Source organism: Poecilia reticulata, chromosome 14 (genome assembly GCF_904066995.2).
Source record: "Poecilia reticulata chromosome 14, P_reticulata-male-v2, whole genome shotgun sequence".
In the NCBI taxonomy this organism is placed as follows: domain Eukaryota; kingdom Metazoa; phylum Chordata; class Actinopteri; order Cyprinodontiformes; family Poeciliidae; genus Poecilia; species Poecilia reticulata.
In genome coordinates, this window is record NC_088843.1 from 9,726,110 (window position 1) to 9,752,735 (window position 26,626).

General features: G+C 37.8%; 2 protein-coding genes and 1 long non-coding RNA gene across 3 annotated transcripts; all 3 read left to right on the plus strand.

Moving 5' to 3' along the window:
• The first annotated feature begins 1,302 nt into the window (after positions 1-1,302).
• On the plus strand, positions 1,303-3,638 carry LOC145554840 (uncharacterized). Its single transcript, XR_014090857.1, has 2 exons — positions 1,303-2,085; positions 3,468-3,638. It is a non-coding gene; the product is annotated as an uncharacterized LOC145554840 (long non-coding RNA).
• Positions 3,639-8,224: 4,586 nt separating this feature from the next.
• On the plus strand, positions 8,225-16,233 carry LOC103475852 (cationic amino acid transporter 2). Its single transcript, XM_008427777.3, has 12 exons — positions 8,225-8,328; positions 12,014-12,383; positions 12,987-13,142; positions 13,229-13,385; positions 13,474-13,604; positions 13,722-13,944; positions 14,147-14,283; positions 14,519-14,621; positions 15,339-15,472; positions 15,567-15,733; positions 15,899-16,007; positions 16,110-16,233. Exons 2-12 carry the CDS (start codon positions 12,014-12,016, stop codon positions 16,193-16,195), a joined length of 1,773 nt encoding a protein of 590 aa, XP_008425999.2. The 5' UTR covers positions 8,225-8,328; the 3' UTR covers positions 16,196-16,233.
• Positions 16,234-16,356: 123 nt separating this feature from the next.
• kif20a (kinesin family member 20A) lies at positions 16,357-26,561 on the plus strand. Its single transcript, XM_008427776.3, has 19 exons — positions 16,357-17,166; positions 17,988-18,161; positions 18,370-18,474; positions 18,572-18,691; positions 18,907-19,045; positions 19,133-19,308; positions 20,055-20,154; positions 20,344-20,556; positions 20,645-20,756; positions 20,869-20,943; positions 21,034-21,177; positions 21,265-21,433; positions 21,847-21,999; positions 22,886-23,025; positions 24,106-24,208; positions 24,494-24,689; positions 24,782-24,873; positions 24,986-25,123; positions 25,683-26,561. Exons 2-19 carry the CDS (start codon positions 17,994-17,996, stop codon positions 26,046-26,048), a joined length of 2,709 nt encoding a protein of 902 aa, XP_008425998.2. The 5' UTR covers positions 16,357-17,166; positions 17,988-17,993; the 3' UTR covers positions 26,049-26,561.
• The last annotated feature ends 65 nt before the right edge of the window (positions 26,562-26,626 follow it).

Consider the following 26,626-nt stretch of genomic DNA (forward strand, 5'->3'; position numbering starts at 1 on the left):
CCCAGTTTTTGTTTTTTTCTGCAGCTGTCTTGCTGCAGAAGAGACTGTGTTGAAGCCAAATCGGATACAACTTTCAAAAGAGGAATGAAAAAAAGTCCATCATGAATCAGCCTCTGCGGAGAGTGTTCAGTACAGTCTTGACTTCTGAACAGAGCAGCTTATGCAAAGAGATGCAGACAAATTCAAACAAATTCTTCTATGATACTTTTTCTATTAAAATGACAACAGAACATACTTTGGTAGAGAAAATAACAGAAACTTTTGGAATCATTTTCTTTGTTGTGAGAAAGAGACATAGTTTAACTGTGTAATTTTTAGTACCTGTATATCTGAATCCTGACTATATTTAGCAGATGGGAGCCTAAGACAATGCTATGCTACAGTTGCTTACAGGTCTTTCAAATGTGAAGTTCAAATATAGTGTCTGGAAAAGGAAGTTTTGAATGACATTTTGTCAAATACTCCTCTTCTGGCATGTTGTTTCTTGTAGGTAGAGCCTAAATAGCTTCTTGTACCATGTTTAGACACACTCATGGTATACAGTGGTTTAGTTTGGATTTTTGTTGAGTGAGGTTCAGTGACATTGTCACCAATTGTTATCTTAACTGTAGTATAAGTGTATAATATCACTGATTTTCTAAGGCAAAGCATGTTTATTTGTAAGCATGTTTCACCAATGAGGCAATTCAAAGTCAAAAAGTTATTGGCATTATGAAATAAAGAAAAGTTAGAATGGCTTAAAATGAATATTTTGGACCCAACTCTAACCAAATGGATTTTTAAATTTGATTGGAATTAACTATTTATAGCTTTTTTGCAGTGTTCTAATTTGTTCTTGGTTACTGGATCATAGAAACTGAATGTTGCATCTCCATGTCTCTGACTTTTGGGATGCAGAGTAAACTTGAACCAGATCACAACAGCTCTGTAAAGTATTTTGGTGCTTCCAAATTCAGTGATTTATCAACTAACAATGTACTTTTAAATCTGTAAGTTACAGGGAACGCACTTTGAAACTAGTGTGATATGCTTTACTTTGCTATTGTTAGTGACCATGCAGGTATACATCGTTATAGACCAGCGGAAAGATTTACTCTTTAGGCAGTCCTGTGAAAAAACTGTTGCGGTAACACGCAGCAATTCTCAGAGGAAGAAAGCTGTTAGTCCAACTAATCCCTGTTTAACTAGTTGAAACTTTAGGTACAAATATTACTGATAACTTCATTGAAACTTATATAAAAAAAATTTGAAATTAGCTGAGATGCTATTTTATTTATACATTTTTTGTTAAACTACTTTTTAAATAGCCCATTCTACATATTCATTAATATTATATATAAGGGAATTATAATTTACTGTTATTCAAGTACTTGAAACAATTTTAAAATTAAGTTCAAATTAATCATGTAATTTATTTTCTTCAATTACAATAAAGCTGTATTTAACTTCTCCTCATGCTGTCAATTATCAATAAGTTCAGTCTGCTCATGAGGATTCAATGTTTTTGTTTCCTTTTTAGAAAATTAATTGTTGTTTTTTCGTTTTAACTTCAGTCCTAGTTTGATTCAGCTGATAGTGAAACTGCTATGAAGGGAAACTGACAGCCCGCACATTTTGTATTATATATCCCCCCTAGTGGTCAAGACCTGTCAATACAGCCCCCTCTGAGAAAAGTGCCTTTGAAAATGGTACAAACATACTTTCAATGACAGAGGCTAGTGATTTAATTCCGCTTGGAGAGGCGCAGAAATTATTTTAAATTATTATGTCATAATGCGGGAACTTTACTTAACAATACTAATACGGGAGCGCGGCGGGAAAAATACGTTAGTTTCCCGGCCAAAACTTGGTCGGAAAACTAACGGGAAACTTGACAAGGTGGCCTATGACGTCACTAACAGGACGTAACTGAATGACACATCAAAGACTTTGATACCTTTTGAGTTAGTGTCTCCTTCAATGACTTCACAAACAAAAGTTCTGAGAGTTAAAAAGTGTAGAATTGTTTTGCAGAATTTTAAAGAAGAAATGAATATAAAAAAGATATTTTTCAATATTCCGAAAGTTATTGATCCTACGGAAAAGGTACGTGAAAGACAACAGCTGCAGCTGTTGGCACTAAACGTAACTCTTAGGATGCTGATAGAAAGCGGGACCCTAAAAGAGTTTGATAAGCTCGGCGAACAGGAAATCGCTTTGATAAACGTAATCACAGACAGGGTGATAGAAGGAATCAAGAAACCGAAGAAATTTTCTGCAACATCCAAAAAGCACAAACGCATGGCCAGGAAGGTTCTTGTTGAGCTCAAAAAAACACACAGTAGCTCAGAACTAGATCATTTTTTAACAACAAAGGATGAAAATCTCACTGCCAAGATCGTTGAGCTGTTGCGAGAGGAAATGAAAAAGGCCTTTAAAGATTTTGAGACCAGCCCTCTCAGAAAGCTGCATTCGGCAGAAGCGGCAGGATATGCATTTTCATTAACTCTCACAGTGATTGTAGGATTGATAATAATGCTGTAACACTTACTAGTGTTACAGCATTATTATCCTCACCTCGATCCAGCTTCTCCTCGATCCAGCTTCTCCTCAATCCAGCTTCACCTCAATCCAGCTTCACCTCATCCAGCCTCATGTGGATGCCTGACCCATATGGGGCTTACTGGATAGGTGGAGAAGACTCCACATAGGTGGAGAAGAATCCATCTATCCAGAAAGCTGGGGTTAGGTTGGTTCTGGGGAGGGAGCCGAGAGCTGACAGATGGTTTTGACTTGCGTTGGAAGGCGGACAGACTCAAGCAGTGGATGAAGAAGACCAGAAGATCCTTTAGAGAAGGTTTACTTGAGAAAATTGGGTTATTGAGCAACACTTGGGCTTCGATGGCTATCGATTAGCCACAAGCATTTTGCTGTTTTGTACTAAAAGTCAGATTGTAATTTCATGTTTTAGTTTCAATGTTAAAAGAAGCAGGCTGCCCCGTGGCACAGTAGGTAGTACTTTCTGCACGGAGTTTGCATGTTCTGCGTGGGTTCTCTCCGGGTACTCCGGCTTCCTCCCACAGTCCAAAAACATGACTGTTAAGTTAATTGGTTTCTCTAAATTTCAATGTTAAAAGAAGCAGGCTGCCCCGTGGCACTGTAGGTAGTACTTTCTGCACGGAGTTTGCATGTTCTGCGTGGGTTCTCTCCGGGTACTCCGGCTTCCTCCCACAGTCCAAAAACATGACTGTTAAGTTAATTGGTTTCTCTAAATTTCAATGTTAAAAGAAGCAGGCTGCCCCGTGGCACTGTAGGTAGTACTTTCTGCACGGAGTTTGCATGTTCTGCGTGGGTTCTCTCCGGGTACTCCGGCTTCCTCCCACAGTCCAAAAACATGACTGTTAAGTTAATTGGTTTCTCTAAATTCTCCCTAGGTGTGTGTGTGAATGGTTGTTTGTCCTTTCTGTCTCTGTGTTGCCCTGCGACAGACTGGCGACCTGGGTGACCCCAGCCTCTCGCCGAAACGTTAGCTGGAGATACGGACCAGCAACCCTCCCGACCCCACAAGCGACAAGGGTGTACAGAGAGGATGGATGGTTTATGTTCTGTTTGTGTTATTGTCAGAATGTGAAATAAATATGTATTTTGCTCCTCCTGAATTGAACCTAGTTCTGATATGCTATTTTATTATGAAGATTCACTGATCCCCTTGTCACAGGCGACTTACCAGATTAGTAGATTTTACAGTATTTAATATAGAATATGAATAATTTTGTCGAACAAATAAGTAGAAATAATAATAATAAACAGAGAAGAACTGCCACTGATTTGGTGCCAGATGCCACAGCTTCTGTATCAGATTGAATATCACAGTAAAAAAAATTCTGTAAAAAAACAGGGAAATGTCCTGGTAATATTCTGCCAGTACATTTTCTGTTTTTCCGGCAGAATTTTTTCCGTAATTTAACAGGGTTTTTCCCCGTAATGTAACAGTTTTCATATGTTAAATTTTAAACACAGAAAACTGTTAAATTATGGGAAAAAAAACGTTTAAATTACAGAAAAATTCTGCCGGAAATTCCGTAAAAAATTTCGGCAGAAAATGTACTGGCAGAAAACTACAAGGACATTTCCCTGTTTTTTTACGGAAATTTTTTTAAATAAAATACTGTTAAATTACGGGAAACTTCTGACGGAAATTCAGTTAAAAAAAACTGAAAATATCTTGGCAGAAAGTTTCCAGGGCATTTTCTGTGCTTTTTTTGTTTTGTTTTTTTGTTTTCAGAATTTCCATCAAAATATTTTCCAACATTTCCATTTTCCAACAGTTTTTGTTTATGTCAAATTTACCAATATTTTGTTAACCCAAAACTGAAATTCTCTCTGTTTTTTGTGATATATTCATAAACTTTTTTTTAAAAAAAACCTTGGACATTTCCAAATTCTTTTGTCTTCCAAACTATTGAAGTCTGTATACCATATATTAATAATAGTGTAAAATATATTAAAGTTAATGCATTTAATATATTCTTAACATAATTTTGAAACAAAACTAAATTCTAAGTCCACAGGAAATGTAATTGTAGAACACGAAACACTTTGTTTCTGCAAACAATTTGCAGACTTTATTTTGCAATTTAAGACCATAAATTGACATGTCATCTAGTCTTTATAACTAACCTTTGCTATTATATATTAAGAGCTAAACAAATTCTTGAGCTTGCTAATGTTTATCTTCTGTATCACAACTAATTTATTGCATTTTACTATACGAATTTTCAATGTAAATTAAATATAAAACAGCCTTGACTCTAGTCTTGGAAGTCAAATAAACAATTTTCTTTTTGAAATGCTGATACTGATGAAGTATTTAGTAACAGTCAGTTATTTATTCCACTATACGGAATTTAAGAGTGCTGAAGAAAGACATTGATGTCAATTCAATTAATATTATGATGTGATGTTTTGTTGAGCTAAAAGACAAAATTTATTTATCACAACTGGAAATAATTCTATCTACACAGAGTGAGGAGATAAACTTTCACTGAGCTGACTTAGAATTGTATGACACGATAGTAAAAGATGTTTCTCCTATAAGCAAGTTGTTTTCTTTTGTGAGTGTGTGTGTGTGCGTGTGTGCGTGTGCGCGTGTGTGTGTGTGTGTGTATGTGCGTGTGCGTGTGTGTGGGTGTGCGTTGAGAGACAACGCATAAAGAAAGGTGAGCCAGGATCCAAAAAAGCGGATTCACATTGTGTCCACGACGATGCCAAAGAAGAACCTTCTTTTGTTCCACCTGATCTGTGGAATTGCGCATATTAACACTACCCGGGTAGCTACAATAAAACATTCAGATCTGAAAACTGAACTGAACTGAAAACAAATCAAAGGAGAAAAAAGCTCTTGAAATTGACTGACTTGACTTAGAACTACTTTTTGCAAAAAAAGAGCATTGTGCTCAATAATATTTCACAAGATTAAAATTTTAGAGGGCACAAGAAGAGAGACGTTTAGATAATACTGTTTACACAGTCTCTCTAGTTATGCAAAGTCCTGGGTTCTAGCTTACACTCATTTTCTTTAGCTCTCCTGTATGTTTTCTATAAAATTTAGTTTTACAGAACTGAGACGGCCAAGGGAGATGCTGACTGTAGTTCAATTGTATGTTTTGGATGATTATTCTGTAGAAAAATCCAGTGCAAAGCTACTTTTAGATTTCTAAGTCCACTGGATTTTTATATAAAATATCATGATATGTCAAATAGTAAATGATGACATCAAATATAATAAGTTTTTTGGCGTTTGGCAGAGGAAAAAGGCCCACAACATCACAGATTACCCACCTACCTATCTGTGGTTGTTAAATATTTAATCTCACCTGGACTGTTTGTTACAGAAATACTCAACTATAGTCTCATGTGATCAAATGACATAGTTCAATTTATAACCCCAGTAAATCAAGGGAATCTGATTTTTGTATCACTATTCACACACAAGGTAATTCAAAGTATTATACAGAAAATAATCAATGGAAAAGTGATAAAAATGAGCTGCAATGACCTGGTACGCCAAAAGACAAATCAAGCATCATATAAAGCATAAAATATGGGGCTTTTATTATATACAATAAATAAATATCAAAATGTTTAAATTTAGGCAAATAAAAAAAAAAATTGGTTTTGACAGAAATGAAGTTGTTTGTTTTTATGACAAAGATGCAGAAAGCAGCTGAGGTAAGCAAAGGATCCAGTATGTGTGGCAGTGTTTTAAAAGAAAATCATTTTCTAACAAGGGGTTATTTTTATTTACAAAAGAAATATTAGTAAAATTGATAATTTTACTAACATTTTCAGAGCAAGATCATAACCCAGCAATTAAAAAAAATTTATTGTAAGGCTTTTTGTATAAATTTACCAGAGGTCCCAATACATAAGGAAAGCTATATAAGAAATAAATCTAATTGACAGTCTCAAAAGCCAACTTTTTTTCTTCCATGATTGCTTTTCCTTGAAATGCTGCTTTTCATAGTAACTTAACTGCAGCATGATTAAGGGGAACCCTTGGACGCACTGGATTGCACCACAATGTTCCACAAACAGTGGGCTAATTCCTTCTGCCCACATGAACTTGTATTCAATTTGTTGCTGAGCAGACGTACCTAAGGAAAAATATTTCAATTTACAACATGTTGACTCATCGGTGTTCCCAACCAGCTCACTATCCATCAAGTACAAGAATGTAAAAAAAAAAAAAAAAAAGACATTTAATTACAAACTTCTTTTTATAGCAGGAAAGTACCTAACATTTTATTAATGTGCAATTATTCAAAGGTAATATAGACCAGGTCCCCAACCTTTTCATTACCGTGGACCGGTCAAGACTTGGAAAATTTTGCTGCGGCCCGGTGGGGAGCGGGGTTGTTGGTGTTCCCGCTAAATCCTGAATATACCCAATTTTGGGTTGCCTTGGAGTTTTTATCGCAACCTGTGGGGTTTTTCCTGTCTGGGAACGAGAATACAACATGCTGAATGTGACAGGTAGCCAATCAGAAAGCGCGGTGACGTAAGAACAGAGGGGAATCCCAAACAGCTGACATATCGCGCAACTGAGTCCGATGGATATCGGAGATGATATGTGGAAATGTTTATTATTAAATCTAAAGATCATTATTATGTTTATTCAGTTAAAAATGTTAACTATGAAAAAACATAGTCACCTCCAAATCACAGTGCGGCAAATAGAGCGGCTGCTCCCGTCGTCTTTTATCCACCGCCTTTTCTTTTTGTTACGTCTTTTATTCAAATGAGTCTACAAACTATCACTATTGCTTCTACATCGTCATCCGTGTTTGGTTACTCTAAATTCCCGCTATGTTGGAGGTTTTACAGGATTATCCTCTGGAATCGGGATGTTCGTGACTGGAATCGGTTCGTGTTGCTCCTGCCTTGGACACACGAACCGATCGAACCTGTTGTACTTTTATCAGCTCTGTGGTCACAGAGGTTTGGAGAATCTGCCGACAATTCTTAAATCTTTCCGTCTAAACCAGACTTAAGACTCAAAAGCTCTTATCTCCTCTGGACCACTGCCCAAACGCTCTGACTCTGGTCGCTATGGTAACGTTAACATATCCCATCAAAATAAGATACAGATGCGCCACAAAAACGAACATTTTACTTTCATGAAAACTTTAACTCACAATAATGACTAACGGGCTTGTTTCTCTGCAACGAGACGGTCCGATCTGGGAGCGATGGGAGACAATGACACCCGAAGTGTTGCTTTTATCCACAGCCTGCTTGGTCTCTACGTGGCGAAGCAGCTTGAAGCTTCATTGCCTCATTAGCAGCCGGTCGCCGCATGTTATGCAGAGCGGGCTTGTAATGTGGGACTCACCTACCGGTCCGGGATAAATCCATTCTCCTGTCTCTTCTCTGGGCCTTTTCCCCTTTGCAAAGAAACTTTCCAAAGACACCTGATCTGTTTCTGACTCATTTTGCTGCTTGTGGCCTCAGTGTTGGCGCGCAAGTAACCGAGAGAATCCGGTTAAAGGATTTTCAAAATAAAATATCCTCCAGACTCAAATAATACATAAAACGGAAATATTTCACTATTTCTTGCGCGGCCCGGTACCAATCGGTCCCGCACCGGGGGTTGGGCACCACTGATATAGACCACCTGCATTTGATGAGGTCAATGTTATCTATGCATGTGTAATTACAAATTTTCACATTTTACAAACCATACCTAAAATATATTACCAATTTTGAACCTAAACAATACTTGAGCAAAACAAATAAAAACACTTTTGTTGTCATTTAAATAGAAACCTTTAAGATTCAGCTGGAAAGGTAAGCTCTCTTTCTCAATAAATAAACAGAGGTATTTACTTTATAATGTATTAAAATCTTTTTTTTATCTGAATATAAATACCTGTTAAACTGGGATTATGTAAAACACATTTGTTTTAATAATGAGGTACACAACAAAAACTGAAGAGTTAAAATTTCAGGGTTATAGGCTTCAGAATTGACTTTAACTCATTAAGAGTTGTTTTAACCTTTGATGAGTTAAATGGCGTCTAGTGTTAAGAGTTATTTTACCTTTAAAGAGTTATTTCCAATAGTTGATTGCATCAGGGTTGATTTTACCCGTTAAGTGTTGTTTTAACATTTGATGGGTTAAATGGTGTCCAGTATCGAGTTATTTTCCATAGTTTGTTCCATCGGTGTTGAATCAACTCTGATGGAAGGAAAATAAGCTCCTCCCTCCTTCATCGTCTTCCTTGGAGTGAAATTTGAAAACCCGCTCCATTTTTTTTCTAGCACTTGTTCTAAATCTAAACGGTAAGTACAACTTCTTAAATCTTTGGTTAAGCACTTTTAAGCTGATAGTGATGTGACTTTTTCCGCTAATTTAATACTTCGTCTATTTTGCAACAGCTATGCCCGATGTATTAGCTAGCAGTTAGCTAGCAGTTAGCTAGCAGTTGCTAGTTAGCAGCTGTAGCACTTACAACAGTAACACCTTTGTAACTGCAACATTTAAACACAAACACAAAAATATCGGGGTGTGTACTTATGAAAATAAAGTTACATTTTTGTATGATTTTAAATCATAATATTTTGCCATGGCAATGTCAATGCTACCAGCCTGTATATTCACATGGCTAATACATAGGTAGCGACGCTGAAGTGTTACGTCCATAGACATTAATACGACGTAATTATATTATATTATATTATATTATATTATATTATATTATATTATATATTATTATATTATATTACGTAACCATAGACATCAATAATAATATTGATGACATCAATAATAATATTGATGTCTATGGTTACGTCCTCCAACGTGCATAGAGTATTACACAGAGGGGAACACTTGATCTAAATTATATTTGCTTTGTCTAGGTTTATTCCATATATCAGTAAAATGCTGATCCAGCATCATCGTGACCAGGGCACGTATGGGGAACTTGGACGGGGTTGGAGGGCAGTTTGTCTTTCATCAGCTCCATGAGGAAGGTTTGTGGTTTTTAACCTCGGTGGGGTTGGTGGGAAGGAATGAGCCTTTCTTTTTTAAATGTTCTTAGTTCTTAACACTACTTTTGTGGTGAGTAAAAGGGGGTACGCCATTGTATTTTCAATTTTGCAATATGTTCACCGTGCTAATGATTTTAACTCAAAATACTAATTAGCAAAATACTAATAGTAACTCAAATAAAGCCAATTACAAAATCTGGCTGATTATATAATTACACTCTAATTTTTTCCTTCTTACTTTTCCAGTCATTAAAAGATTTTGCCTGTCATCTGATGCCAAAGTTGCACATCCAGTGGTGCAACAGATACTGAAGTTGATGGAGAAATATTCTGTGACCTTATGTTAAAAAGTCAAAATGAAATCTCCTGTTGGACATCCTCCTGCTAAACCAATCAGAGAGGAGTATACCCTGAGGATGGTGATATCTCCTTCCAAAACCACATGGTGGTCTCCAAGATTAAATGGCAGCTTTGAATATGTCTGGGAAAACATTAATTTCTTTTATTGGTTTGTATGAATCCTTAAAGTTTTATAATGGTCGTAGCTGTATGTCTGGTTTCTTGTGTTTGGTGTATGTATTCTTTAATTTTAGTCATGCTGCAGTTTAGAGGAACATTTCCGGGACCAATGGGGCCTGCAGCCATACCTCCTTGCTGTTTGATGTCAGAAGAGCAAGATTGACAACCTCTACATCATCGTGGATAAGTGACTCATCCCATGCCATTCAAACTACTTTCTTGCAGAATTTGATGAGTTATTCAAAAGACATTTTGTGTTATGTCTGTTATGACCCTGCATTAATGAATTGTTACACATTTTTGCATTGTATAACATTGATGTTGGCAAAATGAAGGAATCACCTAGAGTTAGGGACTTGAGAGCAAGATAAGTGATATAGTTTTAGTTGACAATCTTTTATGCTTTCAGGGTTTTTTATAGTGAAAGATATCTTGTGAAAATCCAAGATCTAAAATTCTATAAGCCTTTTGATATTCAAAACTCATATGGAATGCTAATGAATGTTTGTTCACTGTACAACAGTTTAAAATGTTGGAAATACAGCTGCATAAATAAAACAATTGTTTAAAATGGATTTATTTGTTTTAGTTGTACTTTATTATAGTTCATTTGAACTAGAACTATAAAGTAACACATTTTGGAGTAAATACCTAACACTTGAAGGTGTTAAATTAACACTAACAAAGTAGTTAATTTTTGTTCATCAATCTTAACCATTGCGTCCCAAACAGAGTTAATTTAACTCTGTTTTGTGAGTTAAATTTTTTTTTTAACTCTGATCCAGTGCTAAAAATGTAACTATTTTGAAAGTGTTAATTTAACTTGGAAGACTGTGGACTATATAAACGCTGAAAAAGTGTTAATATAACTCTGTGGGAGTTAACACTGGGCTCGTCCTGGTGGTGTTTGAATTAAATACTAGACAAAATACGTATTTACTTTAGTAAATCAGCCAAGAAGAAGCCTGAAAAGCTAATGCTAGGAGTTCTGATAAATGGGGTGTAGCTTCCTTAGGCATAAAACACAAGATCTTATTCTGCAAGTTTTTCAAAAGACTTATTATTGGCTTGAAAGATTATTTGAATTACAGGTTAAGTATTTCTTTAAAAAGACTGAGTAAGGAGACAAGTGTGGGTCTTCACAACAAAATGATGTTGGTTCGGTTCAACTGAATGAGTCATTAAACATGCATCAGTTGTCACCATTAACAGTTGTATGAAAGGTGGACTATGTGAACCCCATTCTTCTTCTGTCACCATCCAAAGAGATGCCAGACCTGGAAATTATGCACAATATTAACTTGGCATGAATGGGACAGTATTTTATTTACTTTTTTTTTGTAAATGAAAGAAAATTTGATTTGTAAACACTAACCATAAGATTTGACCAGTTTATGTACTGCAGCTTTAATCTGAGTATCATTCTAAGGTTGCCTATTACCAAACAAACTTTTGAGCACCATCTCACAACTGCAAATATTGAACAAATATTCTAAATATTCAAAGGAATATTTGTTCAAGGTATAAATTTTGATACAGACATGACAAATCACAGTCGAGATTTTTCAAAGAATAGTAAAATTGTCCTTTACCACCAAATTGCAGACACCAACTTTATGATGTGCTACCATAAGCTTTTTATAATGTGTTGAATACCTGGGAGCAGCATCTTTTAAAGCGGACATGTTTAAAGCGGACACATCCCTGCACAGTCAGCCATATCAAAAGAGGCAACGTACCTTCAGTGGTGTAAGTCAGCCATATCAAAAACGCCTACTGGATTGATTATAAACGTTGGCGTACATCGAATAAAATCACCTATTTAATTTCTATTTCTTATATTTCCCAACAACTGAAGTATCTGTTTTTTTTTTTTTTTTGTAGATACACAATAATTCAGATAAATGTTTTAGATACCCTTGAAAAAATCCTCACCATTAACTCAACATATCTGATTTTACAGATGTGTGGGGCAAAGATGCTACAGTTCCTCCAGACCATTTCCCGTAGGAAACCTTTGGACCCTGAAGGAGAAATATCCAACTTTCGGCGCTGCCTGACCACCCTCGACCTGGTGGCTCTGGGGGTCGGCAGCACCCTGGGGGCTGGTGTTTATGTGCTCTCAGGAGAAGTGGCCAGGACCTCATCTGGTCCCAGCATAATTATTTCCTTCCTGATCGCAGCTATAGCCTCCGTCTTTGCAGGATTGTGTTATGCTGAATTTGGATCTCGGGTTCCTAAAACAGGTTCAGGCTATCTCTACTGCTATGTGACCGTGGGGGAGATATGGGCTTTTATTACTGGCTGGAACCTACTCCTTTCTTATGTCATTGGTATGCAACACAAGTGTGAGATAATAATGAAAACATCTATTTTTATTTTTTCTTGTAAAACTGTCTTAGGTGCAATATATGAAGATAAATGTAATAATTTCTTTCAGCGGTTTGAACAGTATTCATATTAATTCACATTTTCACACACTTGGAATTCCAAATCTGTAACTTTAACTAGATAGCCTCAAAGTAGTGCACAACATTTTCATAACAAAACCTCTGGAAATAGAATGGGCATTTATATTCAGAATCCAGAGTCACGATGGTTGCTTCTCCTTGCACAGCCTACACATAGGCCCACTCATTTTGTAAATTATAAGATTTTCTAGAGCAATTGGATGCACTGGATCAAATTAAGGGGGTGAGAATACAAATGCATGCTACACTTTTCCATGAATTGTTTTCTGTTTACGTCCCAGTTTGTGACTTATCTGAGTTGGAAATCCCCCAAAAAATACACTGAAATCTGTGCTTGTAAAAAGGGAAAAGTAAAGGGGTACAAATGTTTTTCAAGGCATTGTATATTGTTTGGAGTTTGCTCCATGTTAGGTAAAATTTTGTTGCACTTTATAAACATTTTTTTTTCTTGTGTCTTCGCTAAAGGAACATCAAGTGTTGCAAAAGCATGGAGCGGGACTTTTGATGATCTCTGTGGAGACGTTATTGCCAACTCTCTGGGCAAAGTGGCCAAGATAGGTGTACCTGGATTTGCTCCATACCCAGATTTCTTTGCAGCTGGCCTCATAATACTCTTATCAGGCAAATTTCATGGTTTACCATACATCGACATATTCAACAAAAAGCATTTGTTCAAACTGATTATTTCTTCATTTTTCTTTTGATAGGAATTCTTGCATTTGGAGCAAAAGAGTCGGCTACAATAAATAAGGTATTTACAGCCATAAACATTGTGGTGTTGCTGTTTGTTATCCTTTCTGGTTTCATCAAAGGGGACATCAATAACTGGTACATTAATGAAGACACAATCAAAAGATCAATTAAGTATGTGCATCTTTTGGTTTAAAGTTGTATTTGAGTTGCTTCTGTGTGGTTCAAACTTCCTGAATGATGACATGTCCTTTATTTAAAGAAATGCATTCCGTAATGAAACCTTCCAAGGTGGAACTGGAGGATTTTTTCCCTTTGGCTTTGAGGGAACATTAGCTGGAGCAGCCACTTGCTTTTATGCTTTCGTTGGGTTTGACTGCATTGCAACAACTGGTAACTAAAAGGTTATTTGTTCGAGAGTTGCAAACCTAAATTATTCAAAGCAACAACATGTTTTTATATCTGTGAGACTTTCTGGAGAAAGAATATTTACTTTGCTTGTGTCCTCAGGAGAGGAAGTTCAGAATCCTCAGAAGGCAATCCCAATTGGCATAGTGGCATCCCTCCTCATCTGTTTCCTGGGTTACTTTGGTGTGTCCGCTGCCTTGACTCTGATGATGCCGTACTATATGCTCAGCATTAACAGCCCACTGCCCGTGGCTTTCACATATGTTGGTTGGGGCCCGGCAAAGTATGTAGTGGCCACTGGATCCCTCTGCGCACTTTCAACAAGGTACAAATCACAAGATTTAAGTTAGAAACTCACTAATACTCTGTATTTTAGAAGAGCATGAGTAATTCCATCCAGATTTTCAGATCATCTCACTTGTGTAGACAAAATTGGTATGGATATGACCACTGCAAGAATACTGCTGGATATTTAAGCAAAGGTAAATAATGTTTACTGGGATAAATTCTGAGTGTTTTTCATCTAGCCTGCTGGGAGCAATGTTCCCGATGCCCCGTGTTCTCTTTGCCATGGCCAGAGATGGACTTCTCTTCACACCGCTCTGTAAAGTGAGCTCCAGACAAAGTCCTGTCATTGCAACGCTGGTTTCTGGGGTTGTTGCAGGTAAATGCATCAATATTTTAAGGTATTTTCATGATTATTTGAAAATTATTTTTCTCATTATTTTTTTCTAAGCTGATTTTGTCTTTTTTTTTTTACTGAAATGAAAATTGATTTAAAAATAGTCAAAGCACTTTTTGAACTGCGTGGCTCAAATATTGAAATATATGGAATAGTTTGTAATTCATGTGTGATTTAACTGATGTTAAATCCAGTAAACATAATCATGTCTTTGCAGCTGTCATGGTGTTATTGTTTGACTTGAGGGCGCTGGTTGACATGATGTCAATTGGAACACTCTTTGCCTACACACTTGTTGCTATTTGTCTTCTTATACTAAGGTAAAAATCACTCTCCATTTTATTATTTTTGTTTATTTTGTAGAATCTAAGTTGCAATGCTTTTTGAGATTGTGCGTGATTTACCGCTCATTTAGATGTCACAGATTTTATTGTAAACCAAAACACTTCACTCTAAAATGACTTGTGCCCCGGACAGATTTAGGCCTAGATATTTGTTTTCAACCTGAAAGTTTGTTACTGGTATAAAATTATACTATAAAATCTACTGTTTACAAAATATCCATTCATCAAAACTTTGGTCTCACTCCTTACAGTGAATGTCTCTGTGAAAGTGATGCTCAGATATCAATGTTGGTATTGTGGTTAGATGCTCAGAGCACAGCTGAAGCACTTGTCCTTTCAATCTTAAAAATTTCAAAGTAAAGTGCTCGCTTTATGAAGCAAGAGAACAAATGTTTTTTTTCTGCACACCAAGTAAACTGTACTGAAATATTTTTGTGAGTTGCATCATAAAGGAGTTGTATCAAAAGAAAGAGGAAATATGATGCTAAGTTACCACTACAGCAAACACTGCATTATCAGCAGGTGCAGAACAATTTATAAAATCTGATGAAATATTGGGTTGTTTTACTACACTTTAAAGCTAATGCGTTTTGTACCATACACAAGGACTCTATCAATAACCTTTAAAGCTTACATGAAAAAGCTACATTTATGTGACATCCCTAACTTACTTGCATCTCTTTACTTGTACAGGTACCAAGCTGAACTCAGTGAAGATTTAAATTTAGCCGAGACAGAACCATTCACAGTAGGAGGTATACTGGTTCCTCCCTCCCAAGGAACCACACGGACATCAAAGAATGTGTCTATTTTAACTACTGCTACTGGTAATTCTCGTTTATGTCCTGTATACTTCATACTTTACAGAGATGCTGTTTATTGTGAAGGATTGCTTAATTTTCCGTTACTGCCTCTTCCCAGTTTTAATTTGCTTAATCCTGAGCATCTTAATATCCAAGGGTGCAGACTCCCTACGAACACTTCAATGGTGGAGTTTACTTGGTGTTATTGTGTTTGTGCTGATACTCGTCGTTACTGTATTACTCATCTGGAGACAGCCACAGAATTCAGCCAAAGCTGCTTTCATGGTATGCTAATGATGACGCATGTTTATGCAATATCTGATTTGTATTTTCAGTTACTGAAAAATCAAGTCTTGATATTGTAGTATTCCAGTTGTTAGCTAGTATTACAAACTTTGTATGAAAACCTTTTTTTCTTTTTAAATCACCTTTTTTTCTTTTTATCCACAGGTCCCTTTTGTGCCTTGGGTTCCCATTTTAAGCACTTTTGTAAATATCCATCTCATGGTTCAATTTGGATCAGAAACCTGGATTCGCTATGCAGTCTGGATGACAATAGGTATGACAAGATGACGTAACAGCTTTAGAAAAAGACACATTAAATGTGAAAATCCTCTCACAATGTCAGTTTGATCACAGATGATGTAACTTTTTTCAACAGGTTTAACTATCTACTTTTGTTACGGGGTTCAGCACAGCATACAGAAACAAAGAAAGGAGTCAGTTTGTAAACCATCACCACAATGATGGACCTAAGTATTAAAGGAATTTTTATGTAGCTCAAAGCATGTGCATTAATGTTCTAAAAGTATTTCTCTGGTGTTAAGCCTTTTATATTAGCTGTGCTACTTAGATTCTAGAAAAATAACTTTTACATAAACACGACATAATATTGAACCATATTTCTGTTTTGCCCAAAATTAAAAAAAACATCACTTTCCCACAAGGTCACAGACAAAATTCTGTCACTTTTAAGATTTGTCCTAAGAATTAGAATGTGATGTGAATAAATTTGTATCTTGATGGTGAGGCAAAGGACTGCTGTATTTTGTAGCTGAAAATGATTGTACTTAAACAATTGGATTTTGTTTATAGTCATTGTATCTGCATGCAAAATTAAAAGTGCCCTTTGAAATGTTAAATAAGTAAACATTTCCTAATAATGCCCACAAAAAATGTCTTTCTTTCCAAGGGCTATGAAGAAATGTTCATAGACTTGAACCGTGTTACATTTTTGTGAAATTTACAGACATTCGTTAATTCGCAACACAGTTAAGAATCTTTGTTTTTCTGTTATTTACATGAACTTCATGGAGATGAATGATGAACTCACCTTCACATTCACAGGCAAAACATAACATAAAATGGAGGAGGAAGGAACTAAAAAAAAGTCGCCTCATTTCAAGTAGGCAGAGTTTATTTGACGCACAGCCCTTAGTACTAACCAATGAGAAGAAAGTAAGTAATCGGTCTCAGCCAATCAGAGAAGGGGAAGCGCATTGTTCAAAAAACCAAATGTTGTCGGGTAGAACCAGTCAGCTGGAGTGCAGAACGGAGAAAACCGAGAACGTGGTTTGATGCAGACTGATACACCAGACTTAAAAGAAAGTATTTTGCTTTTTATGCAGTAATTAAAATACATTTATTGGATTGTTTTTTTTCTGGAATCTAGTCGGCCTTTTAAATTTCGACAAAGCAAACTGATCGTCGCTTTAAAGGTAAGTCATTCAATACATGTTAAAACCTCGGATAGTTCGTTCAGTATACAATTCTTATTGAATGTATTTTAGAAACCTGCTAATTAATTACAAGAATATATAAATCGCTTAACCGATCGATGTAGAGGGGCGTCTCACTGCGCAAGTTTTGGGGGAAAATGAATGATGTATTTGTATTAAATTTGATCAAATGATTTAAACGCACGGTTCTTCACGTTTCATGCGTTAGAAACCCGATGTGAGGTTAGCTACACGCCTCAAGGCTTACAACAATGTGCAGCATAACAAGTATTCTCAGTGTAATGTTTTTAAGGTAAAAATAAAACGGTAGCCCGCTATTTCAATTATTTATTTTATAATAATGGTAATAGTTATACATCATCATAAAAACATTCAATGAGTTTTGGTCCGAAGTAATTGCCTGCAGTGTGTTCCCCTGCCGCTAGATGCCGCTACAAACCCCAAGCCACAGTTATTTAATTTCGAGAAATGTTTTCAGTAAGTGAACACTTAAGATATAAGCTGTTTTATTTTATTATAAGTTTACCAGTTTATATTTAGAATATTTCAGAACACTTTTCAAGAAAAGATTAGCTTTTAATCTATGCCTTCTTTTACTTTGCATCATGAGCAACCATATAATAAAGTATTTTTACTAGCCTGATTAGAGAATCAGATTTCTCTCAGGACAATACATTTTCTGAAACAAAAATGGTTGAAGTGTTGAGGACTATAATTGCACAAAGTAATATTTCAGAAGGCCTTGTATTTGGACATCTCACTTTCATTCCAAAGAAACTCATGATGATTTGCTGTTGCAGGAAAGCATGGCGCTGTCTTTGTCTTCCCCGTATGGATGTCACTCTGATGATGAAGAGGATTTGGCTGTGTTTGAGTCCACGGCAACAGAGCACGGAGGAATGACCAGACCACGTCTGCCTGAGATCTCTGTTATTTCCCCTGGGCTCGAAACCAGGCCGACTATTAAACAGCTGGTGAGACTCAACAAAAACATTCTGTTATTTTTTCTTTGCTTTTTTTTTGTCACTGTTACTGATCTGATGTTAAGCTGCACCAATATATCAACAAATGTTAAAGCAAACCTATTATTTTTTTTATCTTTGTCTATTTTAACTTGATCTAATATTTGTCCTAATGGAAAATCCAAAGCAGCAAATTACTCGGTCTTATTTTTTCATGTAGAAAGTTTCTGCGAAACCTGGCAGCTCTGATGAGGAAACCTCAGAAAGGGTGAAAGTTTTTCTGCGCATTCGCCCGCTGACTGACTCAGAAAAAGGAGAGGAGCAGGTTGGAAAGTCTTTTGTTTGTAGCTATTAGCATTTGAAATGCACCTCTGTTGCTTGTGAATAACCTATAGTCACTTCTTTTCTTTTCTCTCTTCTAGGGCTGTGTGGCGATCCAGGATGAGGAGACATTGCTGCTCAAAGCTCCATATGAGTCTCAGAACATGAGGATGGCAGAAAGAGGCATCACCCAGAGCATTCACAAGTTCAGTTTCTCAAAGGTAGGAGAATTGTAGGTTTGCTTGCTCTTAAGTATATCCTGATTTTACTCTGTCAAAGTTAACTTGAAAAATAAGAAGCTGAGATTAAACGGTGTTCTTTTTGACCTAAGTAATTCACACAAAAAAAATAATATAGAAAAAAGACCTCATAATAATATATCTGTTATTTAGAACGTGGCAGATCTAAGTATTTTTCCATTTATTTTCTTTCCTAGATATTTGGTCCAGATACGACTCAGCAACAGATCTATGAAGGCACATTGAAGAAAATGGTGAACGATGTTCTCAAAGGAGAAAACAGGCTTCTCTACACTTACGGCGTCACCAACTCTGGAAAGACTTACACCATTCAAGGTACGTTACCTCTTGTAGTTGTGTCGTGTTGGGCTTTTGGTTAAATGGCTTAAATGTAAACTGTATATGTGAAACTTTCCCCTTTAGGCAATGGTCGAGAGGCAGGCCTGTTGCCACGGGCGTTGGTGTCTCTGTTCAGGAAGCTGCAGGGTCGTCTCTATGGTGCGATGGACCTGAAGCCCGTTATGTATCAGGATGTCAGGCAGCTGGACAACAGTGAGATGAAGACAGAAGAAATCCGAAGAAACTCCCTCCTCAAAGAGGTAAAAGCCGCCCTCCCAGCACAGTAATAAAGTTTCTGTCAAATAAGAAAGATTTGCACTCCTGGAAAAAGTAAAGCTTAAAGAAAATGTGTCTTTTACTGCATGGTTGTAGAAACTATGGTGTTTTGTGTGTCAATTTATTTTGATCTCCTTTTTTAATTTTTTTTTTATAAGAAAAACATGGGTCTTTGTCCTGCCTCTTTTGTCACAGTTTCAATTGTCTAAAAATATTTGTAATTACTGTAGATATAAGCAGATTAAGGAGAGTAGCTATTTTCTTCCCGAAGGCATTACTTGACTTATGAAAATAAACACATTTGCCTTACCTGAATGACATGTTAGGTCTTTTCCATTTTGAACAGAAACAATGTCAGGTCATTATTTTAGCACTTCCTTGGAACTCTAAAAATGTAAAAATTTGAATTATAAATAACAAAATGCTACAGTTTTATTTTACATTTTTGCATTGGTGATTTTGTGTCCCCACTGATCGATTAAAGGCTAAAGTTTCACTATTCTACTCCATTCAAAGGGAATTATATGCCTTTTTTTTTTTTTTTTTACAGACCAACATAAATAGTTTGCTCTGATTCTGTGTCATAGTTTAAACTCACAACTCTGTTATTCTTTTAGTGGTTTGAAATCACTTCCAGTCTCTGATCTGCAGCTGTTTAAATTATATAGTATGAGTTTAATGAAAAAGGTTTTGCAGATTTTAACTCGTAAACCATACTGATGTGTTACAGGATGAAAACCAAACTTCTCGTCGAGCTGGTACCACCACGGCCTGGGACAGTGGCATCGGAGGGCTTTCTTCCACCACACACACTGCCACTCAGCTTGAAGGTTGGACATAAAATGAAACCTTTTCTTTTATGAGATTCCTGGAGATTTTTTTCCATCAGTTGTAATGCAAAAAAGTCGAAGTATGAAGTAATAAAACCATAAACTATGATCTTAACGTACCTGCAGAATCAGCTGTTTTTGATGCACTGAAAAAGGATAACTGATCGATTCTTCCCCCTGCGTTTACAGACACGGACAGCGTGTGCCTGGACCCGGACAGTCTGTCACTCAGTGCAGGCTGTGACCTGGAGGAGGGGGTGCAGTTTTCCATCTGGGTCTCCTTCTATGAGATCTACAATGAGTTCCTGTATGACCTGCTGGACGCTTTGCCCTCCCAGCAGCCCCGAAAAAGAGTTACTCTGCGGCTCAGTGATGACAAGCAGGGCAACCCTTACGTCAAAGGTCATTCTCGCTTATTCACAATAATATCTTTGAAGTATTTTTTATTTTATAAACTAATAACTGTCTGTTTTCCTTTTTGTCGTATCAGATCTCACTTGGATTCAGATTCGCAGCGCTGAGGAGGCCTGGAGGGTCCTGAAGGCGGGGCGGCGTAACCAAAGCTTCGCCAGCACTCACCTAAACCAAAACTCCAGCAGAAGGTTGGAGCCTGTTACACTTTTCTTTCTTGAAGCTTCTTCTTTACATGTTTCCAAAATTAATTTATTCGAATTGCATTTGATGTCCGTCCCCCCTCCCCAACCTTATCATTAGCCACAGCATCTTCTCCATCCGCGTCCTTCATGTTCACCCAGAAGCCAGTTCAGGCCAGGCCATGCACATCAGCGAGTACGTTTTAACTGATTTTATTTTTAAATGTTTGTTTGTTTGTATTTTAGTTTTTTGAGGTAGTAAAACTAAGCGTTGCCTCGTTCGCAGGCTGACCGTGTGCGATCTGGCCGGGTCGGAGCGCTGCAAAGAGCAGCGTAACGGTGAGAGGATGAAGGAGGCCAACAACATCAACACCTCCCTCCTGACGCTGGGACGCTGCATCGCCACTTTGAGGCACAACCAAAACAACAAGTACGACGCTCGTGACCGAGGCAAAATACGAGCGGCAGAGTGAAAGCGTGTTTTGGCTTCAGTGTGAATCTAAAAATGTGTTGCCAGGTCCAGGCCCCCTCAGGTGGTTCCTTTCAGGGACAGCAAACTGACCCGCGTCCTGCAGGGCTTCTTCTGCGGCAGAGGAACCTCCTGCATGGTGGTCAACATCAATCCATGCGCCTCCATCTATGACGAGACCCTCCAGGCACTCAAGTTCTCTGCTATAGCTACACAGGTGACCAAAAAAAAAATCTTACTATATAATTTCTGAGATGCATGTTTGGCTCTATATTCAAGGAAAGCAAAATGAGTAGATTTTTGGCTTCCTTGGCACTTTCTGGTGATGCAAGCTGGAAACTACCAAATTGGATTTTTTTCTGATCTGTGAATGCTCCACTGATCTCACAGATGATGATTCTTGTTGTGGAAGCTACTGAGTGCAGACTCAAAGTTGCGTTGCTTTGTAATTTGTGAGTTTGAAAATGAACTCAGAGGGCAGGCAGAGATTCAAGAAGCTCTTTAAAAGCCACATTTCTATAAAGTGTTGATCTCTCTGCGCTTTATTCAAGCTGCACCAGGCTGAAAAAAACCCAAAACTTTTTCAATGATGTTCTGTTTATCTGAAATGAATTATCTGTGTAATTCCAGCTTGTCCACGGCCCGTCCACTAAGACCAGAGTGGCCTACATCCTCTCTCTGCTCCGAGACCCTGCAGCACATGGCAGTGAAAGCACTGTGATAGAGGAGGGAGAGAATGAAAGTGATGTAGAGGATGGAGATATCACCTTGCTGAATACGGAGGTACTGTTCTTCATCGCACTTATTCATTTGGATGGGATAACGATTCCATGTTTAGCAAAGCTAACCCATCTGCAAGTGAATTACGGTTGATATTGCCAAAAAAGCTTTTAAAAGAGAACTAGTTGCTCTATTCTTTAACAACAAAAAAAATAGAGCACAATGTAATAAACTTAATGAAGTGGCTCGGGCATCTGGTCAGGATGCCTCCCTGGTGAGGTGTTCTGAGCACGTCCCACCGGGAGGAGGCCTCGGGGAAGACCCAGGACACGCTGGAGGGACTATGTCTCTCGGCTGGCCTGGGAATGCCTTGGGATTCCCCCGGAGGAGCTGGAAGAAGTGGCTGGGGAGAGGGAAGTCTGGGCCTCCCTTCTGAAGCTGCTGCCCCTGCGACCCGACCACAGATAAGCGGAAGAAAATGGATGGATGGATAATTAAATGATTATTCATTATCCTGGTTATTCATCGATTGTGTGGAGACTCTGGTAAATGAATAACTGGTTAAGCTGCTCAGGAACCCCAACTTCAAGGAAAGTCTAACCTTAACCCAGAAGATGGACTTTTAAAGATCTATAGACATGTTATACAATTTCAGATTTTAATTTTGTCACAATTTTTGTTCCAAAATGGGGACAAGTACTCTTAAGCTTGGCGATGAGAAAATTTTATTTTATTTTTTTAATGATTAATTATATTTTTAATAAATTTTTTGTTATTTTAATTACCTGCTTTGTTCTTAAGTTTGTGTGATTGCAGCTGCTTTGGAAATCCATAAACCAGTTGTTTTAATTTTAGTGTAATTTGAAAGTAAAATCTCTAAAATATCTTCACACATTTAAAATCTGGAATATTTTCACTAACCTACCATCCAACTGTGTGTGTTTTACAGTCTCTACTGCAGGCCATCAATGTCCTGAAAAGAGAAGTGCGGCGCCAGCGCGAAGAGAAAGACGTCCTGGAGGCTAATGTGAGAGAGCAGGTCGTCTCTGAAATGATGGAAGTCATCACAGGAATGCAAGAGGGATTCACGTATGTAGGCTTCATCTACTACCGTTTAGTTTGAGTTGTAATACTTTACAAGCAGGAAGGAGTGTCAGTCTACACCATGGACTAAAATGAAAGATTTGGTCAAACTTCCACGGCAAACTGATTTTAAAAAACTTTAAAAAAAAAATAAAAAAAATTTATGTTGTATTGTTTGTTTATATCTGTGTTGGTTCAGCACACAAGTCCAACAGATCTTCCCTTTAACATTATGAACAGGCTGCCGGTTTTTCACCTTTCTGTTTGGCTAGATGTGACTGGTAGCATGAGGTCGCTAATGAATGTCAACAAGAGAGGGACTGACATGACGATTATCATGGAATTTATTATATTGTGCAATATGATGTGTGTGTGTGTGTGTGTATGTTTTGTCTGTCAGTAGGCCAGCTCTAATAGGAATTGATCTTTTGGGCCAAATATAATTATACTTTTGGCCAGTAGGCCTGAGTTTGACACGTGTGCTCTACAGACCCTTGAAAAATAAGCAATTATATTCAAGTACCAACACTCTGGTAATGTTGGATTTTTAGTTATTTTCATGACACAGAATATAAAAGACTCCTGTGTCTATATATATATATATATATATATATATATATATAATGAAAATGGCTTTTTCCAGCAGTTTATTGTGCAAGTGACATCCTTTATTTTCAATTTTCTGTATCTGAACTTTACATTTTTGTTCAAATCATTGATGGATTTTGGGTTTCTGAGTTATCGACATAACCCAAATAAAACTGTAATATTCAAAATAATCTACACAACGTTTGGGCCTCTAGATCCTCTTAGATTAGGGTTTTAAACTCTCCCTTGGCTCTCAGGCTTGGGTATGACTTCTTTTGTTAAAAATTTAACAAAATGAAGGCACCCCACAACTATTTAATGTGGGATAAATGACTCCAGATCTCACAAATTAAAAGGGGAATGTTGTAGCTAAACAGTTGTTTGTCACAAGAATTGACTTGGCTTACACGACACAGTAACATTAAGATAAAGAAAGACATGCTGAACTGGAGTGTGATGGACGTGGATGATGAGTTGTTGCGTCTTCCTGTCAAACAGTGAGACGCTGGAGGCTGAGAGGGCTCTGATCGAAGAGAGGTACGAGGACAAAATATGCAACCTGCAGAAACATCTGAAGAAATTCTACAGCCAGGAGCTGAAGGTAAGATTTATCTTGCTGTGCGTTCAGAGACTGTAAAATGTCGTCCTTGAACATTTTCACATCGTTTCACCAAAAACAAACAAGCCCTCTTGGAACACGTATTCTAATTTATTGAATATGATTGCATCTCTTTTACTTTCCTAAATATTAAAGCTCACAGTGGTAGGTCTGTGCAGGGTGTTGGGGTAAAAATGAAGGTCTCAGGAAAACATCATTGCTATTTCTATCAATGTGTAACCAGGTAACTTCTGAAAGTGAAGCATGTGTGCTTGCTTTGTTTCACAGGAGCGTGATCAGGAGATTGAAGCTTTGGCTGCTGCCCTTGACAAAAAGCAGAAGGAAGACGGCGTCTCCATGGCAGCACCACCCGTAGACCCAGTGGGGCCTCGGCGCTCTCACCGCCTCTCGTCTCAGACCGAGCTGAACCGACTGCGTGCTGAACTGGATCAGTGTCGCGCCGAGCTTCTCACCAAGACCCAGGGTACAGACCGACTGCAGCGACGCTTCAGTCAGGTGTTCGCGTGAGGTTGTCATTAGCAGCCATTGAGCGTGTTGCTCTGTTTGCCTGTGCAGACCTGGTGAAGCTGAGGATGAAGCTGGATGTGCCGGGTTCGGCCGGCGCCCTCACCACTGCAGTGGATCGCAAGCTGCAGGAGGGTCAGCGGGTCAGTTCCAGCTCCATCACCTACCTCAAAGGAACTGTTTTTTTTAGCTGCTAGTAAAACTCTTCCCACTAGCAGAGACTAAAAATATTCTCTTTTTCTTCTTCCTCAACAGAACCTGCGCCAGCTCCGACTGGACCTGCAGAAGCTGGGAATGGATCTGCAGTCTGGTGAAAGAGCTTGTTGCCGCAACACAGGAGGGGAGAGGCTGCGGCACACACTCGCAGCTGCAGACGATACTGTAGCCAAACAGGTAAAACAAGTCGATCCTGCTAAGTTTTTAAAGTTATAACTAAATAATTAAGAATGTTAATTAATTCAAGATAGCATTTATTTCTATAATTTCATTCAAAAAGTGAAATTTGTATATTATTTAGATGTATTGCACAAAGTGATTCATTTTAAGAATTGATTTGTCTTTGTGAATTATGGCTTGCAGCTAATGAAAAGACAAAAAAGTTTCCTCAAAGTAGAATCTTAGCCAGAATTATCCAATCACTTTAAATGTGAATAGTTTATTCTTCAAATTTAATTTCTAAAATGAATTTTTGATGTTGCGATTTATTAATATCCACCTGTAGAATAAGTAATAAATGCTGAGTTTTATTTGTTTTTCTCATTTTGAAATGCTTTTCTTCTCTCCCTTTGCTTCCTAACATTCTTGTTGCACAGCCGGCTTTAAAACTGAATTTGGGTTTCTAACACCTTCACCAGGTGATAACTGGGCTGGAGCATGTTGCATTTTAGCTCTTCCCATCTCTCCCTTCTCCCTCTGTGTTCCTGTCTAACCCTCTCCACTGACTTCTTCTCAGAACCAGATCCTGCTGGAGCTTCAGAATGACCTCACTCTGGTCAAAGCGGACTTGCGACGGAAGGCGGAGACCCTGGCAGGCCACGCACAGCCGCCCACTACAACTTTTGCCGCGCCCACTACTCCAGGCTCCTACAAAAAGAGGGGCTGCATGGCGACCACGCCGAGCGAATGCGAAAACCGGCCGCCCCAGAAACGGCCCTTTTTCCAGTCTCTGTTTCCGACTCGCACGCCTTCGCGTAAATACAACGCCCACGCGGCTGCAGACTCCAGCTTGACTCCATCTTCGCGAATCTTGCGCTCCCGTCAGCCGTCTCCACCCCCAAGCCCCCTCCTCACCCCACGGCGCCTCAGAGGAAAATACTGAGCTATTTTTTTTAAAAAAGGTTTGATTAAGCTTTGATTCAATGCTAAATTTAACAGCTGGTTACCTTTATATATTTATACTGTTTTTTTTTTTATACATTTACTTTTTTGCAGTCATCCGAAATATGATCATCAGTTAATGCCAGTAAAATGATCAGTGCTTTAAGATTTTTCTCTGGGGTTGACGGACTGTAAGGTCAGAGTTGTGCATGTCTGTAAATCGGCTTCATGTGCCTTGGTGACAAATATTTCCCTAACACCACAATAAATGTCTAAACTGTGTGTGATTATAATGGACAAAGCTTATGCACAGCAAACTAAACTGCTAAATGTTCACTTGCTGCTTCTGTTTTCTAGTTTCTGTTATTAAAAATAATTGTAAGTTTTCTTCTGTCTTGTCCCAATCGTCTGGGCTGCATGCCAAATGTTCTGTTTTACTTTTTATGTTCCGTTTCAGGTCGTGACTCAGTTTTTAGGGATTTTTGTTTTAAAAATAAAATGGTATATTCTGTAACATTTGGAAATATGCTCGGGTTTTTTTCTTCATATGTAAGGTTTTGAATGGAAATAGTCTTTTAA

Coding starts and splice junctions, on each gene's coding strand:
- LOC103475852 (XM_008427777.3), top strand. CDS start 12,014: ATGTGTGGGGCAAAGATGCTACAGTTCCTCCAGACCATTTCCCGTAGG. Junction 13,143..13,228: donor CCTCATAATACTCTTATCAG/GCAAATTTCATG, acceptor TTCTTTTGATAG/GAATTCTTGCATTTGGAGCA. Junction 15,734..15,898: donor CAGCCAAAGCTGCTTTCATG/GTATGCTAATGA, acceptor TTTTATCCACAG/GTCCCTTTTGTGCCTTGGGT.
- kif20a (XM_008427776.3), top strand. CDS start 17,994: ATGGCGCTGTCTTTGTCTTCCCCGTATGGATGTCACTCTGATGATGAA. Junction 20,557..20,644: donor GGGCAACCCTTACGTCAAAG/GTCATTCTCGCT, acceptor TTGTCGTATCAG/ATCTCACTTGGATTCAGATT. Junction 24,690..24,781: donor GCTTCTCACCAAGACCCAGG/GTACAGACCGAC, acceptor TTGCCTGTGCAG/ACCTGGTGAAGCTGAGGATG.